This window comes from Malurus melanocephalus, unplaced genomic scaffold (genome assembly GCF_030028575.1).
Source record: "Malurus melanocephalus ecotype Western Australia unplaced genomic scaffold, MMel_1.1 scaffold_89, whole genome shotgun sequence".
Lineage (NCBI taxonomy): Eukaryota > Metazoa > Chordata > Aves > Passeriformes > Maluridae > Malurus > Malurus melanocephalus.
In genome coordinates this window covers 1,480,826-1,494,964 of record NW_026623321.1, presented here as the reverse complement: position 1 = coordinate 1,494,964, position 14,139 = coordinate 1,480,826, and the positions used below count along the sequence as shown (strand labels likewise).

General features: G+C 49.7%; 1 protein-coding gene across 1 annotated transcript; it reads right to left on the bottom strand.

The window, feature by feature from the left end:
* Nucleotides 1-2,931: 2,931 nt before the first annotated feature.
* COPS7A (COP9 signalosome subunit 7A) lies at nucleotides 2,932-6,265 on the bottom strand. Its single transcript, XM_057368218.1, has 7 exons — nucleotides 6,015-6,265; nucleotides 5,860-5,935; nucleotides 5,237-5,325; nucleotides 4,959-5,161; nucleotides 4,370-4,475; nucleotides 3,871-4,022; nucleotides 2,932-3,730 (listed from the first exon to the last, which is right to left on the bottom strand). Exons 1-7 carry the CDS (start codon nucleotides 6,174-6,176, stop codon nucleotides 3,691-3,693), a joined length of 828 nt encoding a protein of 275 aa, XP_057224201.1. The 5' UTR covers nucleotides 6,177-6,265; the 3' UTR covers nucleotides 2,932-3,690.
* Between the last annotated feature and the right edge of the window lie 7,874 nt (nucleotides 6,266-14,139).

Sequence of the window (14,139 nt, the reverse complement as noted above, 5' to 3'; positions counted from 1 at the left end):
CAATGAATCAATGCGCAAGCGTTGTTAGACTTTCTGTGCCAGGGATGGCAGATCTCCTGTTCCTCATGCTTGGATGGACATTTCTATGTACCCACTCTTCCACAGTCCCCTAAACCTGATTCCTTTGCAGAGCTTAATGTGTCCAGGTATTTCTTTTCTGCTTTACTCAAGGTCTGTTTTCTCTGTCTTTTCTTTGGAAAAAAATGGGTTAAAACATGAAGACATTTAAAAATGAAAAGTTATAATAATGCTCAGTACTTACCTCACTCTTGCCATCTTCAAAGTGATTTATAAATGTTAACTAATGAATTAATCTTCACATCTTCTCCAACCAAAATTCAGAGTCACGGCTGAAGTGAGCAGGAAAATAAAAAGCATGGTTTTTGGGTGAAGGGCAAAGGCAAACCTATGCTCCTGCCCTCTGTTTGCCATCCAGCAAGGCAATTTGCAGCAATACTTTCATTCTGCACTGCAACCCTCTCATTTATTTTTCAGTACTACCAAAGGTCTGAAGTAATTTTATGTGCTACCTCCAGCTTTCCTTTTCTTAATGGAGGTCTTAAAAGGTGCTCCCTTTGAAAAGTAAACAAAATGGAAGACTTTCAGAGCTCTGTTTAATCCCCGACTCTCCTAAAATCCACAACACCATCAGGCAAATGGGAAGGGGGAGCAAGGCCTATCTATGGCTGTGCTTGGCAAATGATGCTGCCAGAGAGATGAGCTGACCCTGGGAGACAGGGGTGAGATGGATGTCACGTATCACAGTTATGGCAGAAGGACACAGCCGGACTTGTGCCAACTGTGACTGAGCAGTGAGGATCTGAGTCTGGGGCTTCAGCACAGCCTGGGGCTGGAATGAGCCCTCCCTGGACCCACATTGGTCCACACTCTGGCTGCTGTCCCCGGTGTGGGGGTTTTGCACTCCCAAGGCTGATGGCAATGCATGGCACATAGCCCAGACACTGCTCTGCCTGGCCTTTGCTGCACAGGGCGTCACACGAGCGGTACCACACGCAGCTGGCCTGGAACTCTCAGTGCTGGCTTCCAACTCCACTCCTGGGATCTGCAGCCTGGATTTAAACTGTGGATTCAGGGCATTTAAACAGACCCTTTGTGTCTAATAGCCAYGGTTTGGTTAAAGATAGCAAAGCCCAACAGACCAGAGAGGAGCTGACAACAGTCAGGGCAAAGAGCTGTTAGAGCTGCTCTTCCAAAGCAGCAGCAGGCTCTTGTGGGACACAAATATCCTCCTCCATTACTGGTAACCTCASCTCTCCCTAGAGGTGACACTGCTCCAGCCCAGCTCCCGCTGGACCTCAGCCAGCGGCTGCTAYGACACGTGCTTTGCCCGGCTGCTCAGCTCCATTCCAAGCCCCTTCTCCTCATTGTTTCTCATACACCCCAACGGCTTTGCAAGCAGCCAGTCTTTCAAAGGGTGTAAGGTGCCAGACATCTGGCAGCTGCTTGACAGGTATCACCACCYCTGTTGGCACCTCGGTCCCAGACTAGCCCTTCCCAGGGAGAAGATCTGATACACATGGATGTTACTGCTTCTTGCAGACAATCACAAATGCAGCGAGCGCAGTGCCTCTCCTCCCTGACAGAGACAGATGAAGGTGATGTGATGCAGAGGAAGGCTCGAGGTGATTTAAACAAAAGCTGGAAGYCTTGTCACAACCCCTCCCCACAACTTAGGGAGAACGGGATTTGTCAGGTAGACACCCTATGGATGCAAATTCATCAGGTCTCTCTAGGTGGGTTGACACAATCCTGGCCCACTTACCCCCGTACATGCTCCTGGAGCCAGATTTGTGTGTCCCATCTCAACAACTTCATACTAAAATTCTCCTACTTAGCACTTTTGTGCCAGCCAACTCCAGCCAAGGAGTTCAATGCTTGTGCCACAGAAGGGGAGAAAAGATGTGGGGCTGCCTGAGCTCTKGGGAGACCTCAGCCATTGAGAGCAGTCACCCCAGGAGAGATGGCATATCCCTGTTCCCAGCAGAGCCAGCTGCTATGCCCAGCTCTGTGACCACACACAGAGAGACAAAGAAAGATGCTTGGCAGTTTCAGGAGGTCAGGGGTTTTCGTGATGGGGCTTTTCCACTGACAATTGGTGCTGCATTACAGCAATCTGGCATCAGCAAAGCAGCGATATTGCATAAACCTGATTTTGTGAGGTTTGAGAACTGAGATGGCACCTTGCTGCCACCAAAACAGGCATATAACAACCTATACTGCCTTAGCTCCAACTCTCGCCTGTCTGCACAGGGAGCTGACCCAGGAGAAAACCAACCCTGGCCAGTGAACCAAACAAGTCCCCACAGAGACAAAGCTCACAGCTTTCCTTCACTGGATTATTTTTCCCRTGGTTTGCTCGCACACAGAAACACAGGTTCAAGGAATCATATTTTAGTCTTGGCACAAGATGAAGAACCAAGCGGGGGTGGGAGTCACGGTGTCAATTTACATTTACATCAGCTACAYGTCGTGGAGAGGCAGTGTTGGAGAGGCAGTGTGACACTGACATCCGTCTGACTCGGCCCCAAGCCAGCCTCGAGGAGGCATGCTTTGAAGAATCTGAGTTAGTTTTTTTTTTTTTTTTTTTCCTGGGCATCTCACAGGAGTCGTTTTCAATGATTTGGATTTTCTTTTTTCAACCAGACACGACCATCACCCAAGAACAGCTTGTGCAGCATCTATGCTGTGAGAACTCACACATGTGGGCATTGACTCTTACCTGAACCTGTCAGGCAAGTCTCCACATCACTTTGCATTCTGTCCAGGACTACAAAATACACAGCCTTGACACAAATACTGACTTTTTCCTCAATCTCTGTACCTTCCTCTGAGACTACCTCAAAATCACCTTTTGAAGGTCCAGAGGCAAATCAACCACACAAGAAGCTGTTTAAATAAGATTTATGATTAATTTCTGCTTTATGGACTCTTATCCCAATAGAGATACTGTGTCACCACTACCTTTGAAAAGGGAACTGAGTATTTTGAGGATATTCCATCCCAAAATGGGAGAGAGGCTCTTAGTATCACAGGTTATTTTGGAACCTCCAGAATCAGTGCACAAGACAGACGCCACCCACAGGAGCACAGATTTGTATAGATATGTCCATAGATCTATATTTTTATTGTTTTATATATATTTATAATATATTTATATATTTTTTAAAAGAATCCCTTCAAAAACTACCCTCCCACCTAGCAAAACAAAGATTAAACAATCAAAGATGGTATCCTGGAACAAAGTATCCCAGGGGTCTCATAGAGCCAAAACGACTGCTGAGCACCAGCACCCTCTTTCCAAGCTTCTGTGATGCCCTGGGGGTGCCAAGGTGACTGCYACACCTTTATGGCTCCTGAAATTGACCTGTCAAAAGACAGGGAGAGAGAAAGAGAGAAACACATGGACGTGGCGACAGGGGATTGAGCGGTTGGGGAAACAGCAACGCGTACAACCTGAAGCTCAGAGTGTGAAATGCTGTGATGAAAAGGAAGGAGACACTGCCTGGAACATCAGTAAAGAAGACAGGAAAGAGAACAAACATGCAGGAGAGTTAGTTGGCAAGATGGATCTTGGAGAAGAGCTCAGAAGCATCACACTTGGGACCCCTGCTACCCCTCCATCCCCCAAATCTCTTCCTCTCACCCTCCCAGTTGTGAAGGGAGATCCAACTAGTTTGATTTAGACCAAATCTTCGCACTGCCCCGGAGCCTGTGGGCACAGGAAAAAAAAAACAACAAAAATTCAGAATGGACACTCAGGCTCATACCTAATTTCTTTTTTAAGTGCACACAGAGAAGTGCACTGATGTTCACACATACACATGTGCTCTGTGTGCCTGCACTGCTCACCCTTTGGCTTTRGAGGTTTTCTTGCTCGCCTGGCGCTGGTTGGTGCCAGGGGCCGGCTCCCTGAGCTCCGTGAGGTGTTGCTCCGGGTCTTGGGATGTGGCTGCCGCAGCRGCTGCTGTTGTCACTTTAATGGTCTTCTTCAGGTTTGCCACCTACAACAGCAGCAAAGCAAGAACTAAGGGATTTCCCAAAGTTTTTTGTTTTGGCTACAAGGTTGTTTTTTTTTTTTAATTTTACTTTGGTTTCTTTTTTAATGTTTCTAAAGGAAGCCCTGGAGCTAAGAGCTGCAAGCTCATATCAAACGAAARAGCCAATATCTGTCCAGGCCCCCACACTGCAGAAGAGTATTAAGCTGATTTAGGACTTTTCTTTGGGCACAAGTCCCTGGGAGGCTCTAGCCTAGGGAAAAGGCAATGCCTTGCTTCAGCTAAGACTGTAACAGGGTACTGTTGTAGTTGTTTTAAGGTGAGAGGCACTGCTCCTGGCTGCACGCACTCACCTCGCTCTCTATYTGCTGCTTCAGAGCCAGCTGTTGCTCTTTGTGCTGGTTGGCCCGGCTGACCTGCTCTTCAATGCCCGACAGCACAACCTCACAGCCCTGGCACCTGGAGAGGAGACCCAGAACAGAACAGGCCAGGGAATTGGCACAGCATAGAGAGAAACGTGACAGACAGCAGATTGCAACTCCAGAGGCAAAAAACACTGKGAGGTGACAGCTGTGCCAGGCAGGGAAGATACAGGGACAGGAATCTGATGTAACAACACAGGGAATTAYGTTATTAATTAGGAGGGGGACAGGTAACAAAGCAATATTGGGTTAGGAACTACAGATAAACACTCAGGAAGCCTGCTGCCAGCAGCCAGCACTGTGCAAAGGCTTCTGTGGCCCCATCATCCCTCCAGCCATCAACAGGAGAATTTGGAAAATGGTTTTTGGAAAATTACTTCCCGTTAGAGTACAGGAAAAGGGATCGAGTGGGTCACCTCCCAACACCACCCACCCTTAGTGACACACTGAGGATCCAGGGAGGCCACCGGCCACTCCTGAAACCTCTCTTGGGTGTTAGTACTGGGGGCTTCCTCCTCACCAYTCCTGCAATGTGCGGGTGATGGTGCTAAGCTCCTCTCTCCGGATGTCCCTCCCAATGCTGTAATCCACCTCCAGGCGCTGGTTCCGTTGATCCAAGCTCCCTCGCAGCACATCTGCATACACAGCCTCAATCACCAGGTCCTCCAGCTGCCGGACATTCTTCAGCTGCAACTGCTCCAGCAGCACTGAGTAGGGGATGCACTGCGGAAACATGATGGTAACTAGCACAAGGTAATTCCAGTGGGAGGACAACCCAGGGAAAAACAGGGCCACTACCTTGATCTTGGCAGCCAGAGTGACAACTGACAGGTGCCTCAGTTTGTTCTTCTGGGCTTCTGTCAAGGGAGGGAGGTTTGCTGCTTCAGCTGTTGTCAGGGGAAAGAACAGGGCATTAGAATTTATGCCTCATTTCTCAGTTCTGCACAGAAGCACCTACACCACACCCGTCTCTCCAAGCGTCTGCACACCAATTCCCCAAGTGATGCCTCATCTTGCCAYGCCATCCCCATCAATTCTCAGCTCAAAAGACCTTTCCTGAGCAGCCTTTCCTCCCACCACCAGCAACTCAGCCTTTCTAACTGTCCAATGCCTTATTTATGAGAGTCTGCACATCCCAATGGACACCTAGGTCTTCCCCCTGGCCCCTCAAAACCATCTCTGTCAAGGTGCTCTTTGGCAGGGGGCAAATGGCAGCGTGAATTACAGCCATGTACAGCGGTGGTCTGGGGCACAAACCACAACCAGACGTGTCTSAGGATGGGGACTCAGCCCTGCTTGCATTGTGGGAGGGGGGTTGGGCTGTCGGGGGAGGGAGGCCCTTTGTGCCCCGTGTCTCCGCCCGGCGGGATCCCCACCACCGCGCCGCGGGGCTCGGGGCCCCCGCCCGCGCCCGGCCTCACCTAGGTAGTCCGCGTAGGTGCCGTAGGCGAAGATGGTGAGGAGGCGRAACACGGGGGAGAACTCGCTGTCGGCCAGCTGTGGGGACACAGGGTCAGGCGGCGCCGCCAGGCCGSGGACAGGGCCCGGCGGGGCCGTGGKGCCGCGCGGGTCTCACCTCGCGGACGGCGGGCATGTCCAGCAGCTCCCCGAACACGTAGATGCCCGGGGCCTCCAGCACCTGGTGGATCAGGCTGGCGAGCGCGGCGCCGCGGGCCGCCTTGGCCAGCAGCAGGAACTGCTCCTGGCTCTGCCCCGACACCTTGCCCTCGGCCGCCATGGCGGGGCCCGGCCCGGCCCGGCCCGGCCGCGCTCTCTCCCCCCTCAGCCCCGGCCCGAGCGCTCCCGGCCGGCACCGCGCGCCCGCCCGACCCCGCCGGCGCACAGCGGCCGCTTCCGCGTGTGACGCGCACCCGCCGCCCATTGGCGGAGCCGGCAGCTCGTCCCGCCCCCGCCGCCTCTCCATTGGCCGGGCCGGGCGGCGCGCGGCGGCGCAGTGCAGGTGGCAGGGCGCCCCCTGTGGCGGGGCTGAGCGCTGCGGGCTGTGCCGCCGGCTCGGCAGTGCCGCGGCTGTCGCCTTCACCGCCTGCATCCTCCGGCATTCCCGACAATTCCCGGCCATTCCCGACAATTCCCGGCCATCCCCGGCCACTCTTGGCCGCCCTTGGACCCTGCCACGGCAGTGTTCATGTCCCCGGGCCAGCCCAGGCTGCGGTCTGCTTGGGGCGCAGCCTCTGCCCAGCTTGACAGGGGCCACCGGCTGGTTCCTGGCCCTGCTGGTCACAGGCACTAGCCAGTCCTTAACTTCTGCATWTTTTCATGCCCTGCCCTGCTCACCAGCAGCGCCTGCTCACTGTTCTCATATTTTTCACAACCCCATCCTCTGTCAAAACTCCCCCAAGCTGCCCAGCCATGGTGAGAGGCATCCCAACAAGCCAATCACAGATGCCAGATGAATATCCACCTATTTATGGATCTTCCTAGTCTGGTGAATATTTATTCGCCATCCGTACACCTGGAAATGTTCAAAGCCAGGTTGGATGGGGCTCTGAGCAACCGGGTCTAATAGGACACATTCCTGCCCCCAGCAGGGGTGTTGGAACAAGATGATTTTTAAGGTCCCTTCCAACCCAAACCATTCTGTGATTCTATGATTAATGTTGAAATAACTGCTGAGAAAACAGATGCACTACTATATGGCGTGGTGTTTTTCATATCTCAATGATCTGTTCTGTAAGTACCACACCAGAATGAAAAGAGGTGTATGGAATACCTTGTGTGTGCCCACACATCGCTCTCATTTTTGCTTTCACACCATTAAGATCTCACTATTTTGGGCAGTGTTTTGGGGATATGTAAATGTAAAATATCTTATGTTGCRAAGCACTGTACTTAAGTATTTAAGCTGTGCATTTCTTAAATCTCTGCATGCCTCTCCTCCTCTACTGCATTAATTTTTACGAAAAAATGACTTTACTATCTGCTGAATCRTTAACCATCGCACTTGTCAAGAAATGCATCCCTGATGCAGGCAGGGTATGGCTATAAAAAGACAGTTTAAACGCTCCACAAGGATAGAAATGTTTATGGTGCATCTTAAGTATCTTTTTGTGTGTGTATGAGTAACAGAAATGCGGTCAGGAGGCGTTGTCCGGGGCACAGTTCCCTGTGCCAGGTGAGAAAGAAAAAAAGTGGGGGTCATTTTGGGGAAAAAACCCCAAAACCTTCAGAATTCTTCTCATCKTGTATAAATCACATGGCAGGCAGAGGTGAGTTGTGAGGGCGACTGGGAGGAGTCTGCATTTCAATAAGCAGTATCAAGCTGTTTGCCAAGAGTTTCCAAAGCATCACCAATTTCTTCATGGCTGGCTCCTTTAGAAATCAACAGTGGTTTTCCATCAAAGAAAAAGAAGCAAAAAAATTGTGGGAGCCTGATGCATTCTACGCAGGTAACATGGTTTTAGCACATTAAAATCATAGAGCTGTCAGGGCAAGTTTGCAGTCCAGCACGTGATCACAAGCAAGAGATTTGGTCTTCAGCTGGATCAGTTTAGCCCATATTAAAGGCAGTTGACTTGTGCTTTGCCAGACTTTTGTAAGCGTAACATCTTGAAATAAGTGTAACATCTTGAAATCTTCATCTGGGTAAAGTCTACGTTTGTTAAGGTTTTRCTTGCCAGTATCAACATCTCTCTTCTCTTGCTTTGACTCTCGTTCTTGGCACACAGCTGCTGTGGCTGAGTCATGGAGAAGGCTCCTTTGGGGTACCATTCTGCTCCAAACACTATTTCAGAGCCAGAAAATACAATCCCGTGGCTGCCTTGGGGAGTTGGATTGTTGTCTCCCAAGCTCATTTGAACAGCCATATGGATTGTCTCTACCTCCTCTCAGGGTCATCCTCTTCAGTCCCTAAGGCTCCTTCAGTGCTTGGTCTCCTCTCTGAGGCTACTCAGAGAGGTGTGTGTTCTGCCACACAGCAGAAACAAGCAGTGTGGACAGCAAGGGTCAGTGTGGAAAACTTCTAATGTTAGTGATCATGCTGTGAGGATTAGGTGGACATCACTTAAAACTAATTCCAGGCAGAAGGAGAAAAACAGTTCTGAGTGCTGTGCCCTGATAGGGAAAGGCACCCAAAACCTCAGTCCTGCTCTGTTCTCATTTATGTGCTCTGATGATTTTAGCTTTCAGATGTCTTCTTTGCCTCAAAAATCAGAAGCCAGGCAAAGAAGGTTCTTTGACCAGCTTCCATTGGCACCTGTGCATTGTCACAGTCAATCAGCTCTCCTAAGAAAGTGCCTCACACCCAGCTCTCAGGGCACTGTTGGAAGCTACCCTAGGTCCTCAGCGAACAAGGTAGTAAGGTGCATTTCCTATGCTCAAATCAGGTAAAATGGGACTGAGACAGATTTTTCCCAACAGGCATTTCTTCAGGAAGATCATGGTGACCCAGGGAAGGAGGAAAGTCTATGGGTCTGTATTCTCAGAGCTAGCAACATTTGGGCTTCTCCATATAGCAGGGTGAAAGGAGAAGCTGGGCAAGTAAGGTTGGCTGAGAGCTGTGAAGGCAAGTTACAGAACAATATTGACAAGAGCACCATCTCCTCTCTGCTTTTCCTTCTCTGCTTCTGTGTGTAGGCCTGATTCACCGTAGCCTCTTACCTGCTGTATTCACCAGTGCAGAGTGCATTCAAATCAGATCCAAACGTAAGCCTGCTGATTTGTAGTGTTTTATTACTCCCTTCCCCACCCCCTCGCCGGCTCCTTCCATCTCAGTTTTATCTCTCTATCGATCTGTTTCTCTCACACTCTCTGACACGCTTGCTGCCTTTCATTATTAGTTAGATAAAGCCTGGCAGCCTGAGCATCCTACATGACACTCTCCCTGTCTCCTTCTCTACTTCAGCCCCAGGTCCTATGTCCTGTGTGCTGGGTCCCCACGTTTTTCTCTGCCTCCCCACTGCTTTATCCTGCCTCGAGGGCAAAGACCAGGAAGTCTTTTGAATTACTCAGATCCTGTGCTCTCCAAATGAGAAGGTCATCRTCCTCATGAGTGCAAAAGTTATGGGTAACATCCCTGTAATTTAGCAAAGCYTTGCCCTCACCCCTAAATCAGGGTGCTGGTTGCCAAAATTAAATTCCAGCCTCCTGGATTCAGTAACTTTCGAGCTTTCGCTGTCCTCACAAAGCAAACACCTATCTTTATGGTCACAGGAAAACTGTGAAATGTGATTTTCATGTAACCAAAAGAGCCAAAAGGAGGAGGCGAAGAGTGCAGATGAAAGCAAGTCTGTACGACATCTCATAATTTTAAGATAAATCTTGTGACATGGAGACGTTCTGTGTTGTTATTTCTGAACGTTTGGGATTTCTGATCCTAGCTTTAACCACCCCCTAGCATCATCCCTCCCTTCTGATCTCGCTCTGATCTTCGCAGAGAAAAACCTCCATTCTCTTTGTGCTATAGATCCACTTTCTTTCCTCTGTGCTCACTGTCCCACTTTAAAGCTATAGAGCTGTACGGGCTCATTCTGGGTTGTTCCTTTCTTCACCACCACAGAATCCAAATAACTTGTCAAAAAGCCGAAGATACTTTTTTCACCAGACCTTCTCCAAACATAGCAGAGTCACATCTCACGAGACGATTTTTCACAACTGTGTGTAACACAGACTCCAACACAACAACACTGTAAGGACAAAGGAGGCTGGAGCAATTCTCTTGGATATCAACATGATCCAGAAGGTTTTTAACCCTTTAGCTTGTACTGGGCTAATGCACACAGGGGTTACACCAAAAGTCAGCCCAGTATCAGTGCTTGAGGGTAACTGCATGGTAATTCTTCCCCTGTTCTGCTCTCAGCCCTCAGGATTTTGCAGACCAGGAAGCATCTTCCAGACAGGCCTCCGGTTGTGATTCAAAGACTCCAGAAGAGAGAGGATCTTGCACTTCACTTGGTAGTTTGTTTCTGTGATTAATCACTCTCCAGCGACTGGCTCTTGTTATTCTCTACCAGAATACTTGGTAGACTTTTCTCTAGGAAAGGAGTGATATTGCAAGCAAGTCATGTCTCCTTCTGCTTTTTGATATATTAAACAGGTTGACCTCTTTAAATTACTGAGATCTCCAGCCTTCGGATCACCTTTGATTTGAAGTTATTTTTAAAATATGGAGCATAAAGCACTGTACAGTTTTCCAGCATGAGACTTACTCAGACACATAGAGAGGTTTAATCATCTCGTTGCTTCCCATCCTCATTTCTGTCTTTACAGAGCCAGGGATCACTTCAGATCCATTGCTGCAGCCTGGACCACTAAATTTTTGTTCAGTTTTCTGCCTGTTATGATTCCTACATCTTTTTTAAAGCACCTCTTTTCAGGACTGGGAGTTGTTCCCTGTAGACATGAACATTTTTTTCCCGTTCATGGCTGTACAATTTGGTCTCAACAGTCTTATAAGAAGTTTTATGAGAATGACCACCTAACTGAGAGGGACAGGTCACTCTGTCCTGGTCCTATCATCATTATTTTTAACACTCTAACAATATTTGTGCCCACAGTAAATTGTGTCAGAATGAACTATATCTGCTCACCAAGCACTGAATAAAATGGTGAGTCATACCTGACCCGGGACTCGTTCCTGGGCATCCACGTAAGAAACACTGCCACTCAATGGTGGGCTTCCAGGGATGACCTCCTTTGTGTTTACAGGGCGTTAAATGGAGTTAACCAGCTCACTTAATCTCCTGCTCTGTAAATGTTGCATAATGCTTTTTTTTTTTCTTATCAGCATGCTTCGGGAAATTAACACTTCCAGAAGCCTGGATAGATCTAAGCCATCACCTTTTCCAAACAAACCTGTAGTCACATCAAAGACCGACAAGAACAAAACAAGTTTATGCAGCAAGATCAGTTTCCTCCAAACCAGGCTGATTGGCATTAACTGGAGAATCTCATATCAGCTCTTTGTTGCTTTGCCTAGAATTTTTCAGGTCTTCTGTTTGCTCTTTACAAATATTCACAGGGCACAGCTCTCTTCCAGTCTTCTGGGATGTCTCTGATATTCCAAAGCTTATTAACCCCTTGTTTGGTGAGCAACAGGGCGGAGGAAACTGGGTTCTCGGTGGACATTTTTCCTGTATATTCTGTACTTTCCACTACCATATCTTCAGCTGGGGTCTCTTAATGGTACCCTTTCCACAGCTTGTGACTTCTGTGAGGGGCACTTTCTCCTACAGTCTACATCACTGGGCTCCTCCACAACTCTCCAAAATTACATAGCTTTTTTAACATAGCTTTTTGTTATGTTTCTAACATAACACAGCTTTCCCAACATTTTCTGCTTAATTCTTTTGGCCAGCTGGATGGACTGCTCTAACCTGTGGGGTTTTGTCCAGCAACATGAACAGGCTCTGTTCCTGCACAGGCATTGGAAGCATCTCTTTCCTCTGTCAGGCTGCTGGTTTTCATACAATTTGTTGGAGCTTATTTACCTTTCAGACTCTGGTTATTTTGTCAAATCCATGGCAACTAACAGACAGACAGACAAGGTTCTGCAGGTAGCAAGGCAACAACATAGGTGTTCCTCCCCTTAGGAAACAATGCTAAAAGCAGCAGCAGTGGCCTGCTTGGCCTCAGGACTCCTGGGTGTAAATGATCTGTACGTGATCACTGCCAGACAGAAATAACAGCCAGTAACACCTGACTCCATCTCTCCCCTCAAATTTCCATGTAATTCTACATTAGCTTTCCTTTGAAAAGGAGACCAAACAAGCCATTCCATTTGTGTCACGTAAGAGTCAGGTATAAGTGACATCAGCCCTTGAGCTCTGTGTTCCCATCATCTGGATGGTTTTCCTGGCTCCCCCCACCACATGTCCCAAGGATTCCTTGGTCCCTACAAAATCCTGCTCCTCGTCCTCATATATTTCTGACTCCTTTTGCTGCCTTATGTAGTTTTACTCTTCAGGGGGATTTTCAGTGTTTGCGTCATTTGGATTTTCACCCTTTAGCTGACCTTTCCCTGGTTGAAATTTCTCCTCTGTTTTGTGCTTCCCAATTATACTAAACACATTCGTCAGGATTTGAAAAGGTCAGAGAGAGCCTGTGTGCCTGATGTAGCCCCTTCCAGAGCTTTCTACCCTCTGCTMCTCCCAGGTGAGAAAGCAGGAAAAGAAGTGCAGAGAGCAAGACAAGCTGAACGCCGACTTGTGCTGCTCCACCATGTCTGTACAGGGAGTTTCTTGGGATGAGAGTGTAAGGGATCACTGAGCAAGATTTGTGCAGATGATTTGTACAAGTCCTGTGAGAGCCAGAAATAAAAAGGCTGGAGAATGTGACAGGAGTCTGGATAATCTCTGACATAAACCCCACATACATGAAGGGGACAAAAGCTGGAGGGGTTGCCATGTGCAGCATCTCACACGAAACTCAGCCGTGACACCACTGCCAGCGGTGCCATCCTCCCCACCCCGACCTCCCAGTGTCAGTAAGCCTTAACACAACCAAATCCCCGTGTTGATACATCCAAACACACACTGACATCCCTCCCAAACATGTGAAAAACCTGTTGACTCTCCCAAACYAGCTCACAAATACACATGCAAGACTCAAACATTCTGGCGTAGGAAAGCCCAGAGCAGCCTGGTTCATTAGCGCAGGAGCTCACAGGAGGCCTCGTGAAAAACAACAGACTCAGCCCCTTCAGATATCTGTCCGAAGTGGGCACAACCTGTTCTGGGCATCCTGCCGTGCTCAGGTTTGGTCCTGTCTGTTTGTCACCTGCGTCCATCCCTGATGCAGTGGCAGGTTGTTTTATAGCTCAGTGCTGTCTTTACTATTTCTTTCTAGTATTTTTTTTTCCCAGGGTCAGCCACAGTCTTCCCTCATCGCTTTATGATGAAAAGTTTGATTGTTTTTGAGGATCTGAGGAAATTACTTTCTTGCTTCCTCATATTTCAGGCCCTGGAGTGGAAACTGTCTCTCTGTCATTGACTTTCTTCTCTTGCCCGTTGGTTGCTCAGCTGCTCCCTTCTGATTTGGTCTGTGCTTTCTGTTTGGTTCTTGATGGTGGAGGGAGATGTTCCCTGTGAAACACTCAGCCCCTCAAAGGCACATCAGCTTCTTCCTTAATTTTGCTGTCACATCCCTACCATTTCCAGATGCATCCCATCGATCCCTGGCAGAAACGCGCTTGGGGACACGCTCAAAAGACCTGAGTGATCCCTCAACGGGTAAAACACAGCTTGGACGGATCCCCCGCCTGCCCCCCTTCCCCATTGCTCCTACCTCACCCGTGTGTCCCACGGGCTCTGCCCGTGAGGCTCGACCGACCCCGCCGCCTGCCACGCCGGGGGTGCGCCTCGCCGGGGCCGCCCGTCTGCCGCTCCCCCGCCCGTTACCGCGGCAGCCAAGGGGGACCGGGGACCCGAAGCCCGGGGATGATGGATGCGGGAACGGGGGGCGGGACCGGAGAGTGGCATCTCCCCGAGGGCACTGCTGGGGGGCGGAAAGGCGAGGGGCGGCGGGGGTGAGCCCCRGGGGGCGGCCCGGGGGAGGGGGATCCCGGGGGGCCTCCGCCCCCAAGGAAGGACCCGTCCGGGGGTGGCATTCGCCGGAGCGAGCTGGAGCGACGGGTCCCTTGGAGACACCTCTCTCCATGGCAACCTAATCGCTTCCTGTGAAGATCCCGAAATAACCGACGAGACGGGGGAGCGGAGCCGAGCGGAGCCGAGCGGAGCGGAGCGGAG